The 26,836-nt window shown below is 42.1% G+C and overlaps 1 protein-coding gene across 1 annotated transcript in view; it reads right to left on the bottom strand.

Moving 5' to 3' along the window:
- CCBE1 (collagen and calcium binding EGF domains 1) overlaps positions 1 to 26,836 on the bottom strand; it is a 97,664-nt gene that overhangs the window by 6,923 nt on the left and 63,905 nt on the right. The window contains exons 3-10 of the mRNA XM_038123979.1: positions 19,542 to 19,594; positions 14,262 to 14,396; positions 13,428 to 13,565; positions 8,230 to 8,336; positions 3,150 to 3,270; positions 1,042 to 1,181; positions 914 to 949; positions 335 to 370 (exon numbers count right to left, since the gene is read on the bottom strand). Of these exons, the coding sequence (XP_037979907.1) occupies positions 335 to 370; positions 914 to 949; positions 1,042 to 1,181; positions 3,150 to 3,270; positions 8,230 to 8,336; positions 13,428 to 13,565; positions 14,262 to 14,396; positions 19,542 to 19,594 (766 nt within the window). The remainder of the gene's footprint in view (positions 1 to 334; positions 371 to 913; positions 950 to 1,041; positions 1,182 to 3,149; positions 3,271 to 8,229; positions 8,337 to 13,427; positions 13,566 to 14,261; positions 14,397 to 19,541; positions 19,595 to 26,836) is intronic.

Below are 26,836 nucleotides of genomic sequence, written 5' to 3' on the forward strand. Positions count from 1 at the left end.
AAAAGGTTCCAGGGATCAAATTCCTAGTGGGAGCAGAGGCTGAACTGTACTAAGTAGCACCCTGCATGGTTCTGCCTTCTAAGGGTGTCTCAGCACCACTGTAAGGCAGAGGTGCACCGACTGCCTTTGGTCACACACCCAGCAAGGGAAGAGATTTGTAGGCAAAAACATTTGGATGAAAACAGGTAATTACTTTGTTTCCAACAACATTTTCTGTGCATGTAAACTATCTGTTATCTTGGCACAGAATTTTTTTTCTTTAACTTTTGGCTGACCTGTGGTTAGTAGTCAACATCACTCTGTTGTGGAAATTCCTCCTGTGTGGAATACTTACAGGTATCCCCTTTGGTCCTGGTGCTCCTCGCTCCCCCTGTAATCAATACCATCTCAGTTAGTTTGCTGTGACTAAAGCAAATTAAAAAAGTTTGCTCCTGCAGCCTCATTTACTGTCCCCAGATCACGAATCATCAGCTGATGGTTGTTTGGAAAAAGAAAAGGAAATGAAGGAGGAATGCAAGGAAATTGCTGCTGATTCTAGTAGGAACAGAGTGGGGAATTTCTGATATTTCTCCTGGACAGTAACAAGTGAATCAATGAACAGGAAGAATTCACAATTAATGAAAAGGGCTAAAGCATCAACATTTCTTCATGGAAAAGCCATAAGAGCTGCAGAGAAAGAAAACAATTCTGTGTGGCATAGAGCCTGGCAGGACTATTTGCAAGACTTTAGGAATGGCAAACACAAAAATAGCAGAAGGATGACACAAAGGAGTGGGAAAACAGGATACTTTTATCATAACAAAGGAAATGAGGTAGTAAAAGGGTGTGACTGCAAGTGTGTAGAGTCTCTCTAGCAAGCCTGCATTTCACATGTGCATGTGCCCATCTTATGGAAATTAGCACCTCTCCTCACCTTGCTACCATCTCTCCCTGGGGCGCCAGGTGGGCCCTGCAAGAGAAAAGAAAGTATTAACAAGGGTGTGAGAAGCTGTGGAGCTAAGGGCACTTGTGCAGTGCAGGGCAGGAGACAGGAATACTGACCACAGGGCCCCGTCTGCCCTGCTTAATGTGCGATATGTCTGGAGATGGACCCATTGGTCCCATTGATCCCCGAGGGCCTGGCTGTCCAGGAGGTCCAGGAGGTCCAGGAGCTCCTTGACTCCCTTTAGGTCCTGGAGCCCCTGAAATCAAAAGCAAAAGTTACCTGACTGGGAAAGCCTTCACAACATTTCATCAGTGCAAGAAGTGGGGAACAACTTTTTTTAAAGACCCAATGGGCTGGTTACTTTAACACACCCAAATCCACAACAACACAACCAATTTATCTACATCTGCACATCAGCAGCCATCTGAGACAACATTAACCCTTGTCACAGTAGCTACAAGAGATAACCACCAAACAATGAAATCTTGCGTATAACAAGAATTCGAGTCTGCCAGGTGCTTAGGGACACAGACTGGGAATGAAAAGAAAAGCACAAATGCCTCATTTTCACACAAAGAAGATCAAATCACATTTAGGAGCACCTCATAAAAAGAAAGCCTCAGAAAACTCATGGGAATTTTGGGTCACGGGCATCTACATGACTGACACAAGCAAGCTCTTTCCAGTAGGGGCTGAACCTCTTTTTTGCCCAGTGCAATAGCCAGTGTATTAGGAGAAAAAGAGGCTTTGTTCTTCCCTTTTGCTTTATATAATTTTCGGCTTCTGCTGGTTCAGCAGAGCATGTTACTTTTTAGGAAGCACTCAGGCAACAAAACATATGTTTAGCTCAAGAGAAACAGTAGGAAACATAAACCAGAACATCAGGCACCTGAAACAACATTTGCAGAAAATAAAGACCATTAAAATGTCACTAGCTCGAACACTTCATGATTAGAGGAGGAAACACTTCTCTTCATACCGAGGGGGCGTGAAAAACAGAGAATAAAAGGCAGAGAGCAAAAAGCATTCAGCAAGACTGAATATGTGCATTTAGGATTTTCAAAAGGAGACAACTCAAGTTCAGTGATGACTCACTGGGACTCTCCCTGGGGGGGGCAGCATAGGAGGCGAGCAAGGGTCTTTTTTTTTTTGGGGGGGGTGTTCAGATTTCTACAGTACCTCGGACAGCTCAGTCAAGGGGAAAACCAGTGCATAGGAGACCTGCAGGGTTAGGCCTACCTTGGAGGAATTGCAAAGCAACCCGCTCTACCCTTCAGAGTCTGTTGCAGAACTTCTAAACATACTGTCCTTGCACTTATGATGAACTAAAGACTGAAGATACTCATCCTCCAGGAAAATGAGATAATGACTCAGAAAACAAAACAAGATTGCAAAAGGGGATATAAATGGGAAGGTGGGGTTCAGTTCAGGAGGGAGTAAATCAATCCTCATAAGGAATATTTGCCAATACTCTGTAAAAATCCTGATGAAATCCAGCACAATGCTTGGATTTATTGTTGACCCCAAATTAGATCTGCATTCAACAGAATTTGCAAAATTTTGAGTATTGATGGCCACCAGCTGTGAGATGTCTGGATTAAGTTTGGGCTTTAGGATTTCTCTGTTTTTCACAGTGTTTCAAACTATAACTTAGCAAAGAAGGTGTGGGTGGAGTTATACTTTTCTTTTCAGATTCCTTTCAATCTGGGATACAACATAAAACCAACAGATGAATCCTTGCAAATCAGACAAGGAAATATATAAGAGTTGGCACTAACTCCTGCAAACTGAAAGCACATTTTTTCCTCTACTACTGACTGTGAGCTAAAGCAACAGATATTCCTGAAATGAAATGGAGAGTGTTTTAAGACAGGGTTAAAATACAGGAAATGACAACTGAAGCAGGTGAGGTATCCCAGGGAGAGGGAGAAATTTAACACATACAGGACAAACAGCTTGCATGCCAAGAAACACATGGAGTTACAATTGATGATGTCAGACAGCTGGCAGAGGCTGACTGTAACGCCCATAAATTTTTTTTGTTTGTTTGTTTGTTTTAATTTAGCACAAATGCAAAAATAATATAGCAATCAAAATATGAAATATATGAAATCATATGATATGAAATGAAATATGAAATCATGCTGGCAGACTGAAGTTTACTTTTTTAGTCCTAACTATTCCTGCACAACAGTCCTGCACATTTCCACCCCTCTGGAATTACCTGGAGGGCCTGGTTGGCCAGGCTGGCCTGGGGGACCAGGGATATATGCATTAGAGGCAAGCACTTTTTCACCAGTGATTTGCTTGCTCAGATCAGCAGCATTATTTGGCAGCAAAGCAACCTGCCAAGAGAAAAAAAACAAACCCAAAAAAACTATGTAAAACCTTAATTGTTTAGCCAGAAAAATTACATTCTTATTTAAGCTTTCATGTAAACAAACAGCTATTTAAATATTTCAGGAAAATATAATGAGTTTATTCATATCCTTGATTGATATAATCAGAAAAATATTCTTATTCTGTGAGTCTGTTCACTTTTCAAGTCACTTTTCGGGTCAAGTGGAAATACTGCAAGCCAATCCATCAGAGGACAGAGGAAATTCAGGAGGGATACAGCAACAAGTTCTGAAAAACTTGAGTCTCATTACTGCTTCTCAGGAAACCTGTTTTTCCTTATTTGAAATTTCCTCTATTCATTTAATGTCTTTCTCAGGGCAGCATTAGCTTGGATATTTAAGTCCTGAATTGCTACACAAACCACTAAGTTTCCATAGGTTTTAATGAGAACCTTAAATCCTTTGTGAATCTGGCCCTGGAAAGTAACCACACTGTTTAACCCATCAGATGTCTGGATCTGCTCTGCACAGAGACACAAAGATAAAGTGAGAATGCAAGCAGAATAGCACACTACAGTTTAAACTGTCATTATCCATTACCTGTTTAATTATCCATTATCTGTTTAATTTTCCATGAAACATTCATCCATCCAGTTGAATATATTTAATAATTAAACATATTTAGAAATATTCTGCAAGTGTTTAGTCTCTTAAGAGGCAGCTGAAGGGTGCCTGGAGGAGCCAAGAGGCTGGTGTGCAGTGAGGAAAGAAGTTTATTAGTGGTGAGTGGCTGCATGTAGACTTAGGGATTTTGCACTGCCAAATTGAACTGGAAAAGTATTTCAGCAATAGCAGTGCAGACCTACCCCTGGGTGAACTTTCTTGCTTCTTGAATGAATTTGGCTCATTGGATAATTTGATGGTGAATTCTGCAGCATTTACCTGTGAGAGCTGCATTGAATAATATAGATGATGACTCCTGCTATTTGACAAAGCTTTTCATCAGCTATCTGGAATGCTCTCTGGAACACCTGGGCTATTCTTAAGACTCCCACCTGTTTCTGTAATTATTTGACTTGCATTCTTCTGCCATTACTGGAAACCTAATGTTTGTAATGCACAGGGAAAAACCACAGTGTTATACACCTGCAGTACCTACTTGGACTGGGAAAATTTCCTTTGGCAAACAAGTTATTGCTTAAGGATTACAACTTAAAGGCAGCCTGTGCTGCTTGTAGTTTGGGGTTGGATGCACAGGATACTTCTGAAGAAAAGAAAATCAGGAAAAAAAAAGTTGGAAATGCTGAGATCTTGGTGGCATTTCCGAAACACCAGTTTGATTTTGAGACTGGAACTCAAAATGTGATGACAGGAACACAAGGATTTATCAGCCATTTGTGAGTTAGGTTTTGGAGAGAATTGTGGTTCCAAAGAGCAGATGACTGCACTATAGGCAAATTAAGAATCATGATGTATGTCTAACAAGAATTCGGTAGATTCACTCCACCCCTGCAGAAATCAATGGCTGGATGAGATCATATTTTCACAGAAGTCCCAGAGGGTGTTTCTTATATTCTCACTCCTATGAATTTGCTTTTCACACAGAAAATGGGGATTCAGCACACCTATAGCTGTGGGGTGAGCTGTCATCTCTGCTTTTTCAAAGGAAAACATGTGCTTTGTTTACCAGTGACCTTGCAGCTTTCTCAGCCAACGTCCCAGCCAGTGCAGCACAGACCAGACCGTGGGGCTGCTCAACATAGAGGGCTACTCTGTGGCACACACCACCTTACCCCTGGAGCTGAAGAGGAAAATTCAGCAGCTGGGGGCTCTCACAGCCTCACTGGCCAGGGATCAGCATGGGAAGATCTACTGGCTGGTTCTGGTCAGCAAGGTTTTGTTTCCTAGAGGTCTGTCCTGCCCAGAGCAGGTTCCTGGCTGGATACAAAGGAAAGGCTTGCAAGGACCATGGTGCAAAATTTCCACTACATGACAAAAATCAATCAAGGACTCTGTGGTTCCAATGCTGCCAAGCTAAAGCAGAGACAGAAAGTCAAATTCTGTGGCTACCTGAGAGTATTATATTTTTAAAGTAGTTTTTTTGAGAATATTTTCAGTGTCATCAGTGAGTGCTTCTCCTTAGGGGTGGCCACAATTGAGTGGCAGATTAATTAAGTCCTCTTTTTAGCTTGCATGTAAATATCTAATTCTGGGGATCTATAGCTATATCAGTTGATAAACAGATGTCACTTAGTACATAGACCCAGCCATGAATACTCTTCAGGTTATACTGCAAATGGTCAGAATGGAGTAAAAAGGTGCATTTAGTGGCAAAGACTCATCATGAAGTGGATTTGGAAGTGTATTCTCTTCTGATGCTTAAATATTTACTTGTTTCTGCCAGCCAGGCTGTTGTAACAACTGAGTAAGTTAGAAAAGAAATCACATAGCTGCTGTGAAAGCATGTATGCATGCTTCCCCACTGACTCAGCTGGACTTGAAGTACACACTAGGAGTGCCAAAATACCCAGGCTCTGGTCTAGCTCACTGCTCTTTGATATCTTCTGGCCAGAAAATGGTTGTTACATGCACTGGGCCAATCCATGTGTTTTTGTTGTTGACTCACATCCTCTTAGCTGTTGGATATACTCACTGGCCTAATTTCTGTTTCACCTTTTAACTGAACCAGGATCCTAGTCCAGGGCAGCCTTGGCTTTCTCCATCTACAGCTCCGAATCCTAATGGCCCTTGTAAAATAATGTTGTGGTTATTTTTCCCATGTGCATGCAAATATTAGCAAGGGTAAGTTCTAAGGAAAGGCTGTTCTAGAAACAAGTCTTCCATGTGCTGTGTTGCATGCTGCATTTGGAGTTTTGCATAGTTTCTAGGAGGTCTGTGGTTTAGAAAATTGGACAGTGCTTGTCAGGAGTGATGTGGAACATGGTTTTCTAATTAAGATGTTTAAACACATCTGTGCAATAGGATTAAGCTTACTCAGTTTTTTCTTCTTTTAATTGTTGGCTGTGTGTCAGCATGCCAGATATATTTTCCCCAGTTTTTCAGCTTTCCACTCTTCTTCCTTTCATCAAGGTCTTAGATCAACCTAGAACTGCCCACAACCATCTAGTCTATCAGGACAGTGCATCTCATTGGATGACAGGCTTTTCTGCTAACCACAAATTTGAAAAAAGTTCATAAAATCTGAAAGCCTTAACCACAAGACTGAAGACTCATTTCATAAACCATCTCCCTGTCAGACAGAAATGAACTTTTCTATGTAAAACAGAACAGCTTTAACCACAGCTATTGAGAGATGTCCTCCCCAGGAGAACTTGGCCATGGCAAGTGGCTGGTGAAACATGAGGGTTGATGTCTCCCTGGGCAGAGAAGCACCATGGGGCCAGGTCTCCATTCAGCATAGACAAAAACTCTCCTTTCTGTGGGCTAACAGTTGCTGAGGGTATTGGGAACCTTCTCTTTCAGCTCCTTCTGTGTGGAGCACAACCCTGTGGGCTCCCTCTGAGGATTCCAAGTCCATCAAGTCTCACTAGGGGCATATGGGGGAAAAAATAAGTCAGGGACTATGACAGGATTTAGCTCTGAAGCAAGAGTGAGCTGCTTAATTTGTCCACAGCTACTATACAAATGCCTACAGTGACAGGTCTCAATGGTTTTAGTTTTCCTGGAATGAGTTTTGAACACAAGCATCTAACAGCAGAAGATAGACACAAAAACCTCCCATTAATTCCATCAATCAATTCTCGAGCAAACAATGGGGCCAACAATGTGACCCCCAGATCCTTCCCTGGAGGTCAGTGTGAGCCTGCTCAGCATCATGGAAAACAGCTGGAGAAACAGCCACTTAAAGGCATGGATCCTTTTTTAACCTCTCCGCTACCATTTTTTTGAAAAACAGAATTTCCAACATACATGAAATTCTGTCACTTCCATGTTTGTGTTCATACTAATTCAGAAGGAATACATGCTGTTTTGAGATTTTGGAGATAAAGAGTATCTCCAACCTCAGTGAATTTCACTTTAATGAGGAGGGTTTCTTTCTTCCTAATATTAAATGAGTAACATCAAATACAACGAGTGAATACACCAAATTATGTTTTGACACAATGGAAAGAAATTAATTGACTACCCTGGGAGAAATAATTACAGCCTGTCAGCATGATCTGCTGAGAATGTTCCTACAGAGAGCTTCAGTTTGAAAGAACCTTAGTGTTCAAAGGAGATGCCAGCAGAAGAGGCATTACACCTGCATCCCTGCATATGGCTCTCTCCAAATATGTGTCTGTGTCTTTGCATTATCTCACTACAACTCTTTTCATTATTGAGCTACTAAAATGCAAAAGGAAGCTACATATGTGAGCAATTAAAGCCCAGAAAAAGTTTCTAAATGCATTATTTTCTACTAGCAAGGGAATAGGTTAAAAATTACCAAAAGGTTTGCGACTGAGGGTTTTTCTTTTTTAAGGGGAAAGTCATATTTAGAGCTAGTGATATTTTTGTTTAGTCCCACACCTATTTGGCAAGAATCCTGTACCAGCACCCTATTAATGAAAAATCATGTTCCCATATCTATGAAATGTCTTGCACGTGCTTACTCTAGAGATGGATCGTGTCCAAAAGCCTGTGCATTCAGAGTGAATGAAAAGCTCAGGCCAGCACAGATTGCCAAGAAACCTGGGCTCAGCCTGGGATGGGTGTTTGTCAGACTCTGTTACCATGAGCTTGGTAACACAGCTCCATGAACCTTGGGAGCAATCTGCTTACAAATTGTACAGGAGCATAAGGAAGGGTTATCATTCCTACATGATTTTAAAACATATTGCCCTTCTCTTTGTGGTCTCTTGGTACAAGAACCACATGTCAATGACAGCTCCAAACATAGAAATTAATCTCAGTTGTTGTAAAACATGCAGGTCTGGTAAAGACATGAGTGACCAGTGCTCATACCTTTTGCTTCAGCTGTAAAACTGTCTGCTTTATTTGATGGAATTCCTTACAAGAGGCACAGCATGTCCCCGGTTTCGCCACATTTTCAGATTTCTCAGGAAGCCCAACTGAAAGAAAACAGTTTCCACTATAAATGTAAAGATCCAAAGGAAAGAAATTCATAAAGTGATAGCAAAAGCAACTTGAAGGTTGTTATATTTCTCCAGACTGTGAAAAGAGAAGGCAATCCTGCCATTACTAAATCTTTGACTGTGAATTTCTATGTAAGGCTGAGAAATTTTGCAGGGACAGCTCTGAGCACATTTTTAAAGCAGCTGTTTCCAGTTAACAGTCTCCAGAGAATTCATTTGTTTAATACCTGGAAAAGTTCACACCCCTTCTTTTATCTTTTTGTTTAGGGTAGACTAACCCAATAGATCTGAACTGACTTACAGTCCCCTGAAGGGCAAATTTTCATATGCTATAAATTACAGTAAAATCCCTCAGAATACGCTTATTTTGCTCATTTTGCACAAACTGCTCTTTATCATCATGGGTTATTCTCCATGTGATGGAATTAGCCTGGGCAGAGATGGGGATTGAGATTAATGACAGGGATTTAAATCCACACAAGAGGAAGGGTCACATCTGTTGATACTATGCATGAATAGGATCTTTTCAAGAATCCATTAAACTATTCAAACTGTGAGAGATATTGCAAATGTTATTTTTGTCCTTTTCCCAGTACCATACACAGTCAAGCAGTTCTGCATTGCAAGCAAACAAGCATTGTTGTAACAGATGTCTGCTTAAAGACAAATCTGGTTTCCAAACCACAGGGTGACACATACTGGCAAACTCTAGGTGAGCTTTTTTCACTTCAACATTGTTGAGAAATATCAAGTCTATTGAGGTCTTGCATATGATATGTAGCCTTGTATGATATTACCTGGGAGGGTTGCTGGGCACATTTGAACACTGACCTTTCAGAGCATCTCCCACAATGGAAAAACTCTGCAGGTGTTCTTGTTAAAGCCAGGGAATCTTCAAAGTTTTCCAAAAGGATCAACTACATCATGCTGAGTTACTGTGTTATGCTTGTCTCTTGGATTAAATGCCCTTCATCTTTTCAGAAATGTGTATTGATTTTGAAGCATCTGCCTCTTTTGAAATGGACCTTGAAGCTTCTCATACAAAAAATATGACGTGCTACTTAATTTTAAATATTTGCAAGGTCCAGTATGGAAGACTGCAACCATCTGATGGTTGTCTACAGACCACCTATGCACATATTTGTGAAAGTATGTTTATTTCATTGGCTATAATGACACATTGATTTTAGAAGGCAAAAATTAATCTCGCTTATCTGCTAATCATTTAGGAGAGAGATGTAAGGACAAGATGCTGAAATAACCAGGAGCATTAAGACAACTATCAGTACTGAACTGATTGGAAAATTGGGGCACAAAGGCCTGGGTTTTTTCCCCAGTCATGAACTGCCTGTTCCCATGGCTGCACTCCAACAGCCTTACTATATTCCACATATTATTGTTTACCATTTTTATGGCAGCTGTTTGAGCTTTCCAGCCCTTTCCCCAGCACAGATTTGGTGCCTGATCAGCTCTCTGTGCAGTGTTCAGATGGCTCCAAGATTTAAGAGCAGATGGTACTACTTGGAATTTTCCAATGGACTCTACACAGCACAGAATAGAATTTCACTGAACTTCAGCTATGGTGGATCCAAACTATTTAGCCACAAGACTTCCTCCCAGAGGAACTCCAACATTTTTGTGAAGGTACTGGAATACACAATATATGCTGCTTTCCTTCTTCTCTCCTATATTCCTAATGCTAACAATTTTTTGCCTTTGATTCCCTCCAAAACCTCTTTGCCCATAAACCTTTCTCTTGTAGCTGAAATAATCTGCACCATGCAGGGCCTTTTTTTCCTTCAGAGGGAATTGATGTGCTGTAATGAAGATGCCACTTTACATTTCTGTAAAATAAATTTGCTCTTGACTACAAGTCAGTTATTGCAGAGTTTTTCCTCCCTCTCCAATTTTTCATCTTCTTTTAGAAAACCCCAGTGTCTTGACATGCCCATTTTTGGATCTGGGTAGGAGTTACAGAGGGATGTATATGAAGCCATTAAAAAAAAACAAAACCCAAACAAACCTTTTTTTAGACCTATAAGGTCTGGATTTTGTACTGGTCTCAACAAAAATTTCTTTTAATAGCTATCTCACCAAATGAGTTCTATCATTTTGTTAGGAAATGTTGCTGAAAGCAACACACAGTCATGTGGAGAAACTGCCAGAGTCTCTGCTGTTGGAAACCTAAAGCAATACCACCAGCATGTGTGGAATTATATGCAGATTAAGAAGCGGCGAATTTGGCCTTGTGTTTCATTATAAAACCCAGTTTCTCTTCCTGAAGGATGTGACATACGGGGCTGACAAGGTCAGATAAAACAGGGCTGTAACAATCCATGGAGACGAATGCTGGGGGGAATCAGCTGATGTTTGGGAAATGTCATACCAGTGAGATTTCTGCAAAGCTGGCTGGATTGACTTGTCGGAGGAAGAAGCCAAGATCCTTGTATGAGCAAGCATGAGCTGCATCTCAGGAGAGAGGTGGAATCCCCCTAACTCATACCAGACAGAGGTGATGATTTTCCTGGGGAAGGAGTCATCCATCAAACATTTGCTCTACCCCCATTCAACCCTGTGTCAGGACCAAACTACGAGTAAAGTCAGAATAAAGTGTGGATAAAGCCAGAAGTCACCTAGGACAGGCCAGCAGAGGCAAAAGGCCATTAGATGGAGCCACCTCAATGCAGAAACCGAGGTCACCTACCAGGGTCAGCTGGGCCAGCACTGAGCAAGGCACTTATATAACTTGTTCCCATTGCACACACCTATGCAAGGAAACGGAAATTACTTAGAAGGAGGCCTAAAGCAGCCCCATTTTATACAGCCTCTCAGAACACAAAGTCTAGCTTACACATGATGTGAGTCCTTTAATCTTGGTGAGATGCTGGTGAGCCCTGTGGCACCTATTGCTAAGAGATCTGCTTGGAGGAGTGCCGTGTTTTCTTTGTGTATGGGCTTGGAGGCCATGCCTTGCTGGTGGTGGAAGAGGAGGAGATGCTGGCAGGGGAGAGCTCTGCGGGAGCTCCTCTGCGGGCGGTCTTTGCATGGAGGCTGTTGAGCTGATCATCTGTGTTGTATTATTTGGGCTCAGCCTGCTGAGATGGTTTCATCTGCCTACTTCTGTGTGGGTAGCTGTATTGTCTCCATCAAATGTGACTGTGGATGCAAGAAAAAATGCTCCCTCTTCTTGTGTCCACTAACCAAGCCAAAGCTCACTGTCAAGACACTTACAGAGCCAGAAAAAGGTGACCACATTACATCCACTTACAGAGACAAAAAAGTGTCTGAATTGCATCCTTTGGGGTCATGGAACGATGAGAACACGGCTGGATCTCCCAGAAAACCTGCACCCTCGTTAGAAATGGAGAGGGGTAACGTGGTTTTGCCTCTCACACTAAATCTTGAAATAAAATGTGAATGTTCCGGCTGCGATGAAAAGCAAATGATGTGTTTATTAGGCAGCCGCTCTGGCACGGCTGCGGTGCAGGGCTGGGGCTGGCCGCGGGGTGGAGCGTCGCTACAGCTGGTTCCCTACACAACCCTTCTCGGAATGAGTCACGGACACGGCTCCACGTTTTCACCCGAGGTCTGAAAATTCGGGACATTTATGAGGAGTACAGCGGGGTAACTGACCAGAAGGCATCCTTCTTTACTTCGCACAGCTGACTGGGAAGCTATCTGGAGAGATGGTGGGTATTTCGTTCCAGATTATCTGCTGGAACTGACATTTTTATGTGCCATGTACATTCAGTGTAAAAATGGTGGTTTTCAAACAGTAGAATAATTTCCATAGCCTTAAATATTTTGAATGGTTGGTTGTCCTGAATGCTTTGGACATTACTGTATAAAGAAATTTGAACTACCCAGAGGAATATTTAAAAAAAACTCTCCTATTTGTAGGGGGATTATCTAGGTTATTTATCACATACATGCACGCACACACTCTGATAACAAAAAAAAATTTAAAACTTCAAGGAACAATTACAGTTAATGGAGTGGCTCCAGTTACACATTTTCAGATGAAAATCAAAATTATAAATTGCTCTGGCCATCCAGTGGGATTTGGATCACACTGTGATACCACATTCAGGCATTAATTGATGAACTTGTGGTAAGTCACCATTCATCAAAAGTTGTTGGTTTTTTTTGGTTTTTTTTTCCAGACCACTGTTCTCTTCCTCCTTTCTTTTTAAATTTTCATATCAGTATTTATTCTGTAGTATTATAAATGCTGTAATTTAATAACTAGGCTGAGGTCAAACCTTTAAAATAATTTGTGCACAGCACATGTATACACTCTGAACCAACAGTGAGATACAAGAACAAGCCCTTATATTTACCCCTTTCCCATTATATTCCATTTTCAAAAAAAAAAAAAAAAAAAAAAAAGACCCCAGGCTCAGCACACACAATTTGACATAATTGGAGGTCAGCAGCATTTGGTCTTGGTCAATGTAATTTAGAAATTGATTTAAGCAAGGCTTGGAAAATGTGTTGGATCCCCAAACACACATTTTTTGAGCCTCTAAGGGCCAGGGGGCACTAGCCATCCAACCCAAGGTCATTTGCTAATCTCAGATGTGGGTGTGTAAATACAAATTAAAGTTACTGAAATTGTTTAATTAACAGGTGAAATCAGTGAAAATTTTGAAGGCTCTTCATGTGGTAAGATTTTTTCCTATGTCTCCTTAGCTTAGGACCACAAAAAAGTTATAATCCAGGCTGGCATTGGAGCAAACTATGGCTTTTAGCAACTGGATCCAGCAGGAATTATCTAACTGAAGCTGTAATGGTAAATTTCATTATTCAGCTGTTCTGCCTTCCCTAGGAGAAGATGCCTTCCGCATCCTCCAGTGTACTTATGCATTGGAGGAGAGAGTTTGGCACGGCTGCTCCACAGGTGCTCAGGTGCCCAGCAAACTGCCTGGACACCCCAGAAGCATCAGCTACATCCCAGCTTTGGACCCCCAGCTCCAAGTGTAGTGTTGGGAGCAGTTCTCCTTCATGACAGACCAACCCCTTAGGCATCCATTTGACCCAGGACATTTAATCTGCACTAGCACCTGCCTTTATCTCCTTTGGTGCATGTCCTGCCATCCTCCTCCCGGACATAGCCTTCGTGACATTCGCACCTGTAGCTGCCCACAGTGTTGACACAGATCTGAGAGCACAGAGTCCCGTTGCTTGTGGCACACTCGTCGATATCTGGAGAGAAGCAGAGATTAAAAATGTCCTGTAGCTGGAGGTTTCAGACTTCCAACACAATAAAAGACTTCCTTTAGAGGTAAAAAGAGATTTTGTGGTTAAACAAACAAGTGATTGGAACACCACAACTGCAATTGAAGCTAGAGCCTTTGGTCTGGAGCTCTGGGCAAGCTGCAAGCTTACAATTATTAACACACCTGGCATTTTATCAGTGAACCTTGCATTGAAAAGCTCACAAGCTAAGCTGATCCTGCAAACCTTGGCTCCCTGGCATGGCAAACCATGCAGGGCAGGGCAGGACTAGCCACAGCAGGACCACATGTAAATGATCAGTCCTGAATTATATACTGGCCATCTGAGTCAAACCCCAAGGATTAGTTTTAGTAATTAGGCCTAGTGATAATGCTTCAATATTCAGTATATATGGCTCACAACCAGCAGGAGGAATTAAAGGAAAAAATACATCAGCCCAACACTTCAAAGTGTTTGGGTCTGTAAGTCTTGTTGTAGGTAATACCTCCTAATAATTTCAGGGGCATCTAGATCTCTCAATTCTTAACATAGTTAACTCCCACATTTCTTCTGTAATAATATTGAGAATAAGAAAGGTTTCAGATTCAAACTGACTCCTAAAAGACTGAAGGGAGCAGGATAAATCGCTAACCAGGGAGGAGCTCAACGTGCTAATCTACCCACCCAGGCAATAAGGCTTCTCTCTGTTCCTGTGCCTCTCCCGATCATAGCGGTATCCAGGATAGCAAGTGCATAAGACTCTTCCAAAATTATCTGTGCACTGCTGTTCACAGGGAGCTTCAGCACAGACATCGTAGTCTAAGGGACAGAAAAACATGGTTAGGAAAAATACCAAAGTCATAGATGGATGATACTTAGATTGCAATCATTTCACCTCTCTGCTAATTAATATAAAGATGAATTACATTGTTTTTAAGGACTGAAGGATCCTAGATATAAAACATTCATGAGACATAAGCAAAGGAATATATTAAAATTGTAACTGCTATTCACAGATTTACAGTAGTTAGACTATTTCTTAAAGGCATATTTTAAGCAAGGGTCACTTTTGCATTTGGCAGATTTTGGGAGTTCTTTTCACAGAACTATTAAATTACCTAAAACATTCTTTTAGTTTTCTTCAACAGATTTTTAAGTCTGATAGCAACATTTCCTATGCAGAATACTGTGAAAAACCATAAGTTAAAAGTATATCACAAGGAAAAGTTAATTACATCACATGATAATTTTTCAAAGCCAGATATAACCCTTCTAGCAAATAGTACATTGTCACACACCCATCATCTCTCTTAATAGCTGCAGTGTGCAGATCAGGGTATGTCACTGAAATCCCAAAAGACTGAAGTCCCTGTTTGAAACCCAAAGGAGGGAAAATCTGTTTCTAATTTCACTGCTGCTTCTGTGTAGCAGCAGAACTGAAGACTCAGGGATGGACACTAGAGGACAGTAGGGCTTGACCCACATCCCTGTCCTGTCTGGGCTGGATGTGGCCCCTGGCATGGTGCTGGTGGCAGGGCTCGGGGGTGAAGGACAGCTCCCAGCTATGGGTGTGAGGGTTTTGCAGCACAATGGGAAACATCTGCCCAGAGACACCAGGACCTCGAGAGGCATCTGGTCTCAGAACCAGCTTGGGCACAGCCTGCCCAAGGTCAGGCTTTACACCAAAGCAAGTGGCAGTTTCTGTGACCATTTCAGAGAACATCACCCTGCAGAGATCATCCAGATGGCCGTGACAATCCAGTGACTGGGCACTAGGGGCCACAGCAGAAATATCTCATCCATGCTCCAGACCAAACCTGTCCAAATAAAATCTAAGTGGTTCAAGCAAGTTTCCATCAAAGCACTGTGTTTCCATATACATAATTAAAACTCATTATTGACTCACCCTAATGACTAGCAGATACGTCTGGGTATGATGATTGTTCCAAACAATTAAAATGAGCTAAGAGATGGTAAATCAAATGAAAGCACATTTTCTGTATGAAGTATGTAGAGCACATGCCTAGCACTGGGGTTAAAAGTGGCAGTGTGCCAAAATACAGAAAAGCACAAAATGAGACTTAACAAGATGCTGTATCTCACACCAGAACCCCTTAGAAAAAAATGTACTATTGTAATAGACATACTACTGTAACAGTGCCAAGCATTCTGTTTGTCACCTCCTGAATAACAAGCATCCTTTCTTTCCTTCTTTCTTCACAACTTGAAGTCTGCCCACAGTGCTGTGGTGGTGAATGGCAATGCTAGAACCCCCTGCAGTAACCAGTGTCCAACAGTGCAGAGCCATGAAAGGAAAATATAACTCTTGCTTTCAAACTGTTCAGTCTAGGGGTAGTTTGGACTCTTAGGTGGTGTTGGGCTGTAAACTCCTGTTACATTTGGCACTACTAAACAGTCCCAGCTTTAAAGCATTGCTGGTATTTTTCCTGGACATGGTTGCAATTTTCATTTTCCACTGGAACAAATCAGAGTGAGAACAGGATGGTATGTCCAGTATGGGGGTGAATGTGCTGCTCCTTACCCAGTGTATCCACTCAGGTGTAGGACTTGGCCTGTGCCATGTTCAGCTATTCAGAGCAGAGGTAAAACAAGCTCCATGAATAGATGTGCTCAAACAAAATCAGAAAAAAGAATGCTGGAAGGGGCATCTCTCATCAAAAGCAGGAGTAGCTATGCATAAACATTTCCTAGTTTTCCTTTTCCCTAAGGGATGGATATGGCTCACCTAATAGTCTAGTCCCAAGATGAAATATCCTTGCAGACAGAAAGCTTTTTACTCATATCTAATCCAAACTCCCCTTACAGACACTTAGGCCCATTATTTTTGTCCTCTTCTCCTCTGCCATAAAGAACAGTTTACCTTCCCCTTTGCAGCAAGTTTTCACATACCTAAAAACTCTTATCATGTCTCCCCTCAGCCTCCTTTTTTCTAGACTAAACAACGCCAGTTTTTTTTATCCAAGTGTCGCCAAATTGAATGTAACCAGTCTTTGAACATGTCCACCTCAGCACAGCTCCATCGTGTCCATTGCCTCATTTACCTTCACACAAAGCTGCAGAAGGGTCCAGGAAGGACAAATATCCCTGCTGGTGGTCCCACACAGCCAATGCAAATCACACAATGGTTGTAGGCAGGTCTCAGGTCCAGACCTGTATCCCCAGGGCTGTGGTCCCAGGTAACATGACTTCCCTGAAAACAGTTCTCACAACTGAAATGAAACTAGGCAAAAGCTGCTGCACCACCTGTGTGTGCTCTGCAGAACTGGAGATGAACATTCCCTCCTGTGTTCAAACCCCTTATTTGCCAGCCTTAGAAATGTGGTTTAAGGATGAATCAAAACCATAAAATGAGGCTCAGGCTGTTCCAGACTTTAGGAAAATGCAAAAGCCAAAGCAGAATAACAAATGTCCCTGTATAAGTTTCAATGAACTCAGAAATGAGAATCAGCATGGAAAGTTTACAAAGGAAATTTTTGAAACAACATTACTAAGGAAAGACCAGATCTGACTATAGCTGGCCTGTAATAGAGTATTTTACTCTGAATTCTTCCACAGCCAACTCAGGAAACAAACCAGCAATAGGAAGGGTGGTCTCCAGAATAAACTGCTCTATACTGCATCTGTCTTCTTCACTCTATGACATCATGAGACGGGACCCAAGACTGGACTTGGCTGGAGCAGTGAGTGTCCAAAGCAAAGAAAAAGGAGATCACACAGGAGAAAAAGGTGAGGAGCTGTTCTTTTTATTCATTTGGCTGAACAGGTGAATCAGGAAGAGATGCTGTGGAGAGAATTAGACACACAGAAGTAACTCCACTCAGTGTTTCTTGAGAATCCCTGGTCCTGCAGCTGAAAGCCACAGTGGGAAGGTGAGTACAAAACAGATGAAATGCAGAAACTGGAGGCAGAGACTCATACTGTACTACACTGATTTCTGTTCCTTTTCAAGGGCAGATGAAAAATAACAGGACGAAAACCAATAAGGGACATGGACAAAGCCACAAGCCTTTGGGAAAGAGTCTGTTTAAGGAATAGCTGTCCCAGAAGGAGATTGGTGTGTTCCCCAGGCAGCTATAAAAGAGTGAAAAAGGGAGGATCTATACTTCTGTCAACCCTCCTCCCTGCAGCCACTGCTAAATCATAGAGAAGACAGGGCTGGAACTACTTCTCACAGTTTCAATGTGCCAGTACTGGATTAAAAGGTGCAGATGTGCTGTAATAAACTCACATCTGTAATGCATTTATGTGTCTGTTTGGAGATATGGATTTCATACAGCTACTCTGTCAAGATTATGCCAAAACAATGTGTGAAGAGCCAAGTGATGTCTTGTAACAGAGTAAGTGAAATGAATACTTCAGTGAATCATGTTTCTCGTCCCTACACCAAGGGCCTGAGATTGTCTTGGATGTTATAGCAACTGCTGTGGCCTCTGAAGTTCCAGGCAAAATACAGATAAAGCTGAAAAGGGGGAATAGAGAAACAAAGGGAGAGAAGCAGAGAATTGAATTAGGGGCAGAAACTCTCAGGTTACTGAAATGCAGTTAAAAGACAGGATTACACAAAGTCAGTGGGCACATAATAAAAGCTGCTTTCATAATCACCTAACATCTCAAGAGATGAGAATTAGAAGCCAAAGTAATAAATTGCCATGGCTCTCATTTTAGTTTTGCTCCTATTAATTCTCTTGCTGTATCCATTATATTCAGCGAATAGTCAGTACATCAAGTTCTTAAATCTATAGGAAAGCTGGAGGCCAGAATGTAGAGTCCTGACTTCTTTCCACCCTGAGAGGATTCAGGAATTCTGCCTCCAATACACACAACTGCCTGTTCCAAGTGTCTGTCTCACACTGGAGCTCTCACCCGTATCACACACGCTGAGACAAAACTCACAGCAAAACCATGGGATAAGGAACTCTGTGTGAGCACCAATTTCACCTAAACCCTATCCAGCTCCTCCAGGCACTGGGTCATCATGAGCTGTTTCTCTCTTTCCCCAACCCCGTCTCCACCCCCATCAATCCACCAATTGTTTTAGTGTTTCTAGCCAGCAGCAAAGAAGACACAAATTAAAAACAACAACAGCAACAAACCCACAACAAACCCACAAGGATTAGAGTTTGTGTTATAATCCCTTTTGGCTGGACACTGCAGCTCAAAACCAGCTGATTCTCCAGTATGTTGATTTGTCACTTTTTTTCCAAAACATCACAGTCACAAACTAGAAAAATTCTCAGACCAAATCTGGGCTTTCCATATATCATCAAATAGAAGAATATGTTGCCAAAGATCAACTTTTTTGCTTGCTTGTTGTAAAAAAAAAGTTTTTGGTATGTCATCTCTGGGCATTTGCTCCTGCCTGGCAGTTTCTGTGGTCCAGCAAATTCAGAGCCAGTTTCATCCAAATCAGATCCATTTTTACTGCTGCATACTGAACTATCCTGATTAAATCTGCATCTTCCTTGGCCCCTGGTGACAAGGAAGCCACACCCATGGGAAATTACAGGCAAGATTAACTCACCTACTCACCATCTCCCTGTGCACTGACAAGCCAAGCCAAGCCAGCTGTACCAGATCCGAGGGATAAAAGGGGAAAGCCATCATCCATGAAAGGTGCACAGAATGCTCTCAACTACCCAGCCAAGGGCAGAACATGTTCCTCTGTCTGCAGAGCATCAGGTCATGGCACAAGATCTGTGCAGCCGTGTGTATTTAGGGGAGGATCAAGGCTTGGCATGCTAAGCAGCACTTTTGGAAGTTGTTGATTTTTTATTTTCTGAACAATTTCTGAGAAACAGCTCCTCCCCACACTGATACATGAGATATGGCAAAGCCTGTGATTCTGTCAGCTTGCTCTTCCAAACAGACAATGTGGAGAAGATGGCAGATGGGGAAAGACAAATGCATGGGGACATGATGTGTAAGAACAGTGAAATCACATACCTTCAGGGATGCACTGTCCAAGAACAAACTTATAACCCTTACAGCATTTTTTCCTGAAAAACAATAAAATAAATAAATGAATAAATAAATGTGTTCTCCATAGATTGGTGCTCCCTTTAGAAACAGCCATAAGTGGATTGTGGATGTGATGAACCAAACAAGATGAGGATCCTGAGCAGTTGGAGTTCAGCATTACAGAACACAGCAGGGAAATGCACCACCTGGCTCAGGAGGAATTTCACATAGCAGCATGTCCAGCCACCTCAGGAGCCTGGGGCAGAGTACCCCAACACTGACCCACCCAACATCCCTAGTAATTTCCAAAAATCCTCCTCTCTTGTGTTGTCTGGATGTTGTCTGGACAGCTCAGTGCTGTCCAAATACACAACTCAGGTCATCATTTTCATGGTACAGTGAAAGCTGTTCTCAAATATCTGTCACTACATTGTAAACCTGCAGGAATGGGTAAGTCACAGTGAGGAGTACACAGAGGATAAATGTTACCAGTCATTTCTCATCTTCTAATAAACCTGGAGGAGGTAAACTCAATATATTGGGTATGTCAACTGGAGCAAGGGAGAGTATCTTATATAGTGTGAGGGGCAAAACTGCAATAGGATCAGACACTTTTTATGTGCTTATGATATGAACAAAGTCTGAATGCTGAGAAATTACTGTTTCTGACACACTGGCCTGTAATGACATTCAGGCATCCAGCTAAACCTTCTGGTTTTCTCTCCAAACAGAAAACCACATTAAGTCACCAAGGCTCCCAGCAGTGCTCAGGAGCCTTTACAATGGCTGTGTGCCTTATCATCCTGAGAGTCTCTCACTGCAGGGACCTAGTGACTTTCAAAGAGTCCCATGTTGGTGACTACCAGGACTGCTGAAAAAGAAAAAACCCCTGCTGTTCAGTGCATTATTACATCAAGTATACATGAATCTGAGGGGAAAAAAAATCCCTCAGTATTTTACAAATACACGGCTTTTTTCATGCTTTGTGGACATGGTGAAATATCTCCCAAACTGGGAAACCATCCATTTTGTCTTTTCCTTTGATTCAATAACTAATGTGGAGGAGCGCTAAAGCCATGTCAGTCACTGACACTATACTCCCTGGATATATACGACATGTAGCCATCACAAATCTTCATTATGTTGAATTTAAATTAACTATCAGTTGCAACTGATGGCTTAAAACAAATAATGCATTTCTCCAAACAATGTAAAAACAAACTTTGGCTCCATATTTTATCCTCTTCCTTAAGATTAGCTGGAATATAAATTTTGCCTAATGAGCGTTGAACATCTGAAGAGGAAGCCTTGCTGTCTTATGCAAACAGTGGTGCCTCATTAGACTTCTCTCCAAACACTGCTGTGAAGTTTTATCTGCAAGACAAACAAATGCAGGAGGAGCCAGTTCAAAGGTGCATTGGGGAGGCCGTTCATATGCTGATGGCTTTCCAAGTGCACATTGATCTCCTTCCATCTGCAAAAGAAAAGAAGCTTCCTTGTAGCTGCTCTTCAGAAGAAGATACAGTGGAGCTTGAGAGGGCTGGGAGATGAGCAAGGAGAGGAGGACATCCCTGCCATGAGATACTGACCTGTGGGGTTGTGCCAGCCAGAGCTAACCAGCCACAGGGAGCAGCAACTTCCATAGTTTGTACCCTCCTCCATGGAATTCCCACTTTATTTTCAGTTTTAGGACCAATAAGACCTGTGTCAGCAGATGATGTGATAACCTGCTTCTGGGTAAGGGGTTATCTGCTGGGAACCTTGCAGAAGCTGCCTCTCCTCTCAGATGGTCTGGCCATGGCGTTTGGCTGGATTAATTTGCTTTCTTGTGGCTAAAGTGGGGTTTAATGTGCCTGGCTGGATTCTCTCAAAAGCCAAACCACTTGCCCTGATCAAACCCTTCTCCCACAGCCGTTGATTGACAACCCATCACATGCTAAATAACAGCCATTAAACACTGCCCTGGTGTCCTGAAATTGCCCCAAAGCAAGCACAGCCTTGTGCTTTAGCTTTCACTTAAAACAACCAGAAAATCATGTTCCCTTGGCTGATATCCATTTGCTTGTTGAAATCCCTTCCCTCAGCAACTTTTGCAGCAATGGGTTCCACAGTGGGATGAGATGGTTTTGAGAAACAATTTCCTTGTTTTCACTGTTCCTCTCAAATTTTTGTTCGAATTTTCCCAAGACGTACTGATAAGGAGATTTTGAAATATTTTCTCTAAATGCGTGAAGATTTTTCCGCATTGTGGAAGTTTTAAATTATACTTGAAGAAGTGTTTAGAAGAGGGATGCCATGCCTTCAGACTACATTCCACATGATAATCTCTTCCCAGTTGAAAGTTACAGATCTCTGCATTAGTGCAGCCTGTACTCAACAGCACTCTTATCAGCATGATTTTGCCAGGGAAACTGCTACTTTAGGGTTAATGCAAAGGAAATACAATACAATACCTGTTTCTCTGAACATTACATTGCAACCCTGGGATTCCTGCATGCTTTAGCTTTCTACATTCTTAAAGTGAAATCTGTCAAAACAATGGACACATGAGCATTAGCAAAGGCATTTTAATAGCAGCACTCATTGTCAGACGTCCAGGTCCAGGCTGACATGTCTAATCAATGTTGCACAGCAGCAATCTCATTGTACATAACGAGCGGTAAGAAGGGGCTCCTACTGATAATTTTAGCTACTGGATAACTTTCAGCAGGATGGTTGCTACGCAGCTGTACCTGTGGCCACGCATGAAACACAAACACACGGCTGTGTGTTTGAAGCTCCACCATTAAAACCTGGAGCTCCAGGGAAATTAGATTGATTTGTTAACCTGAAATCTGGTTTACAAAGGATGAAGCTTCTGGCGGACTTTTATCTGTTGCAGCTTTAAATGGGGTACTTCAGCAATTAAGAATGCAGTAACTTTTGATTCTGCTGCGACCTTTGCTCAGGAATAAGAACAAGCCCAAACTGACAGAAGGTTTGGGGCACCATGATTTTGATTAATGCAACATCCAACTTTTGTGGTCGTAAGAAAATCCATAGTGATAGGGACACCCCCAAAGCCAAGTCACCTCTTATTTTTTCTGGTGGGTACCTGGTGGAGAAAGAGGGAGAGATTGTGCTCCTACACTCTGCTCTGGAGTTTGAGATGCTTCTAGAAGACATCTTCCAGAAGATGGGATTTAGGGTCAAAATTTGATATGAATAAATATATCCATGACTAGGCAAATGGCAGATCTGTCTTTTTTTCCCCAGGATTTGTGGCCTATTACCTTGCAAACTGAGAGAGGAGCTGAGTTTTCCAGGAGCTCCCCTGTGTCCCATCAGCTGTAGGTCCCCAGAGTGCCCAGCACACAGGGGTGCATCAGCACAGGACCTCTGCCCCATCCTGCAAAGCAGTAGCTGCTTGATAGCATCGCCTCAGACAGGCTGGATGAGAGGCAAGATGGGAGGAATGCGGCTTAATTAAGCCACTGCTTTATTAAGTTAGCTTATCTGGCAGCTATCAGCAGTAAGTCATCCAGCAAGGACCATGTTTTTTTCCCATAATTGCTTCCACCTGGTGCAGAGCTGCCGTCACCCCAGCCCACCTCCTGCTCTGCACGGGACACCGCAGCGACGCCGCAGACACCGACCAGGGCATGCTGAGCCCAGAAAATAAATACACTGTGTGAGAGGGGAGGGAGTCACTTAGGGTCCTACAGCTGCTGAAAAATCTTCAGAAATGCAAACAATAACAGGATAAACATTTTAAATTATAATTAACCTGCATCTGTTTGCAGTAACATGGCAGTGAGTTGGGTTATAACAACAGCTGCTCCATGCATTTATTGAGGTTTTGGAGAGGCAGCTCTAAATCTCTGCCATGAGTCATGCTGAAAAAGATACATGGTCATCATTTAGTGATTGAAAAAAGGGAACACAAAAGGGAAATGCAAAGAGAAGATGAAAAATACAAGTTTCATACTGGTTTCAGACTAAACATACTATGTTAAGGAAGCTCTTGCTAAAGATGTCAAAGGTAGAAAGAGAAGAGTCTGCTCTAAGAAATATTATCCTCCTAAGAGCAAAGCAGACGCAGAAATCTCTATGCTGAGCCTGAAAGTGAGTTCTTAGGATAAAATATTGCCCATGCTTTATTTCTAAAATGCTGCCAGGCAGTCAGTCTCCAGGCTGACTCCTCCCAGACAGAGGTAGCTCAAGAAGAGGAACTTTACCTCCCATTTACTGGGGCTAGGAGAGCACTCAGGACAGTTTCTAGAGCTCAGCTGAGGCCTGAGGTCATGCCACTGGAAGATGCAGCAACTCCATAGGTGATCAGGCAGATCAAATCCCTCCTCTCCAAAACACTCTTTCTGACCTTTGAATATCAGATCAGTTTCAATTTAGGGGGCAAAAGAGATGCTTAGGATTTCATACAGATTTAAATAGATCAGCACTGTTCTTTCAAGTTGGTGCAGGTGGAAAGCAACCATAATACACTCAAGAAATGTCTTTAATAAAAAAACAATTTCCTATTGGGAAGGGAGAGGACTTTTTTCAATACCAGACTTCTTCAGCCTAAATCATTACTTGAACTTAGAAGAACTTGTGCTGTGTTCTGAAGACCTGCCAGTTACACCTGGCATGGTGTTTTTAATTGCACAAAGGGTCTTTGTTAGATCCCTCTCCTTATTGTTCCTGCTCAGTGTTTCTTTTTTGATCACCCTGGCTTTGAGAAATAAATGGCATAGCAAAAATGCAAATATAAAATACAGAAATTAATGTACAAAAAATAATTAGACATCTATAAATGCAAACCAGCAAGGTACACTAAAAACAAGCCTAAAAAAACCCCAAACAATCAGCAAACTCACTTTTCTTCTATATGAAATCCAAATGAACAACAGGTTTGTCTGCCAAAGCACGCACAGACAAAGCCCATCTGCAGCACAAGTGCAGCAGCTCAGTAGCTGAGCACAGTTTCGCTGTAATTCACATGGAGAGAAGATTTATGTCAACATGGTGTAAAACTGAAGCAATGCACTTTATTTTTGTTTGCCTTTCTGCGGGACACATACCGAAATCTTGAGTAAGAGGGGATAGCCTCCCTGCAGACACTTGCTCAGCATACACTTTGCCATGATTTCCAGACTCAGTCCTTTTTCACAGTTTTGTAAAGAGATAATTTATGTTCACACTGGGTGTAATGCAAGGTCCAAGGCCAGCCCAAGCCCTTCCTGTCATTGTCCCAGCTGAGGGGGAATAACCCAAATACAGTGAAGTCTTCCAATACTGCAACACCGATGACTGCTGTGGGTACCTGTGTGCTTCTTTATTTCTCTTAACTGACTGATCAGAGCAGGATTTGCCTGAACAACCCTGGGGAACTCAGACCTATGAGAGCAAGTCATTTACTAGTTGATTTCTGCAATTTACTAGTTGATTTCTGTAGAAGTAAAATTTTCAGTGGTAAAAGCATTGCCTGAAACTAAGTCTTGCTTTTTGTTAGCTATTAAAGTCAAATAATTTTGCCCACATATAATGGTTTTCATTCTCTTAGCAGGGAGAAAAAAAAGCACCCTGCTATCTGCTCTTTTGCTCAACTCTGGCTATTAAGACAGATACCAGAAATGAAATCACATTCCAGTCATTGCTAATGGGAAGGTTTTGATAAGATTCACAGTTCCTGGACTCCTCTTGTGTGAATGCAAGCCAGGGACCAGATCCTCCCCTGGAAAAAGCTACATACCTTTCTTGACTCTAAGGAACTGTGCCAGTGCTTACCCTGGGAGACCTGACTGATGCTCTTGAAAGCTTTCAGACACACTCCTTGGCTGCTCCTCACTGTTAACTGACCCCTCCGCTCCTACAAGTGCTGTTTCATGTCATCTTTTTTATGGCCAAAGGGATTTTTATGGTGGCAGAGCATAAACTGTAGTTCCTTCTTCTCAGAAGAGACCTTCCAAATGAATATGATGGTTTACAGCCCCTGCTGAGCACAATATTTGTAAATGCTTGAAGCTCATTCCTCTATAAAAGAGAATAGAAATACTTTGAGATGTGGAAGAAGCCCTCTACCCCACATGGGTATCAGTGGGGCTTGGAGGTACTGATCTGCATGAAACTGAAAGATGCATGAAAACCAAAGCCTCACAGGTCTCACAAATTTAGCCACAAGTAAAAAAGTGTGTTATTTTTTTAGGACATCCTGGGCCTCTGTTCTCCATGGGAACAGTGCAGGATGCCTCTCCCAATGGGGTTCATGCTTTTATTCAAGTAAATGAGATGTGGTGAGGAGTTCAGTAGTGGTTTCAAACAACATCAAGGCAGGGAGACCATTCTCCCAACACATCCCCCTGCATCAGTAGGTCAGCACTCCCAGGAGACCATCTTTTTTGGACTTTCTTAGGGCTTTGGGGGTGCAGAGAAAGGGGTTGATGTGGAAACCCTGCAGGCAGCCACAACAGAAAAAATTTCTCATGAGCTTCTGTTCATTGCAGAAAGAACCGGCAACTAAACATCAGCTTTCTATCTCTGTTTTGGGCAGAAGAAAAAGACCTTTCGAAATGTTTCCTGTGATCTTCCCTTTCAATGTGTAACTTAAAGATGCTATTGTGTGAAACATAAAAGATGCTGTTGGGATTTCCACATGAGCCACAGAGACCACGGTTCCACGCTTTCGGGGAAGCCATGACTCTGTGCAACAGGGCCAGAACCAACATTTTCCCTGGTTGGTTCCTGGCCCAACCAGAGCCACGGGGCTGCAAACACATTGACCAAGCACAGACTAATCAGCATCTTTTTCTGCAGAGCAGACCAACTGGCAGCACTGGTAACCATCAGAGCCTGTGTCTCACTTAGCATACCAGTGTCCAAAAATGACTAAATAAAAGTCTGCCCGCAAATGTCCCCTTGGCAAAGAAGGAAACTCTCAGCAGGAAAACGTTACACAATTTTGAAAAGGTAATGACCTCGGCTGCCACTGGAAAAGCCATTTGTTGGATATTTTACATGCATGTAAACATCATCCTCGAAATCACATATGAGATTCCTTCAAGTGCTAGACTGTACTTTCTTCCACTCTTTCCTGGATTTATATTTCATACTTGTTTTTTTCATAACACAAGGGAATGCTCATGTGGTTTATCACTAGACAACATGTCAAAAATAGCAGAATGATTAAATAAAAGGCTTTTGACTGTTTTCATCTGCTTAGACTCAGCTGTCAGCTTTGTCTTGCTCTCTTTTCTAAAATATTTCTTTTATTTTCTGGCATTGTACCAAGAAAATGATTTTTG

Source organism: Motacilla alba, chromosome Z (genome assembly GCF_015832195.1).
Source record: "Motacilla alba alba isolate MOTALB_02 chromosome Z, Motacilla_alba_V1.0_pri, whole genome shotgun sequence".
NCBI classification, from domain to species: domain Eukaryota; kingdom Metazoa; phylum Chordata; class Aves; order Passeriformes; family Motacillidae; genus Motacilla; species Motacilla alba.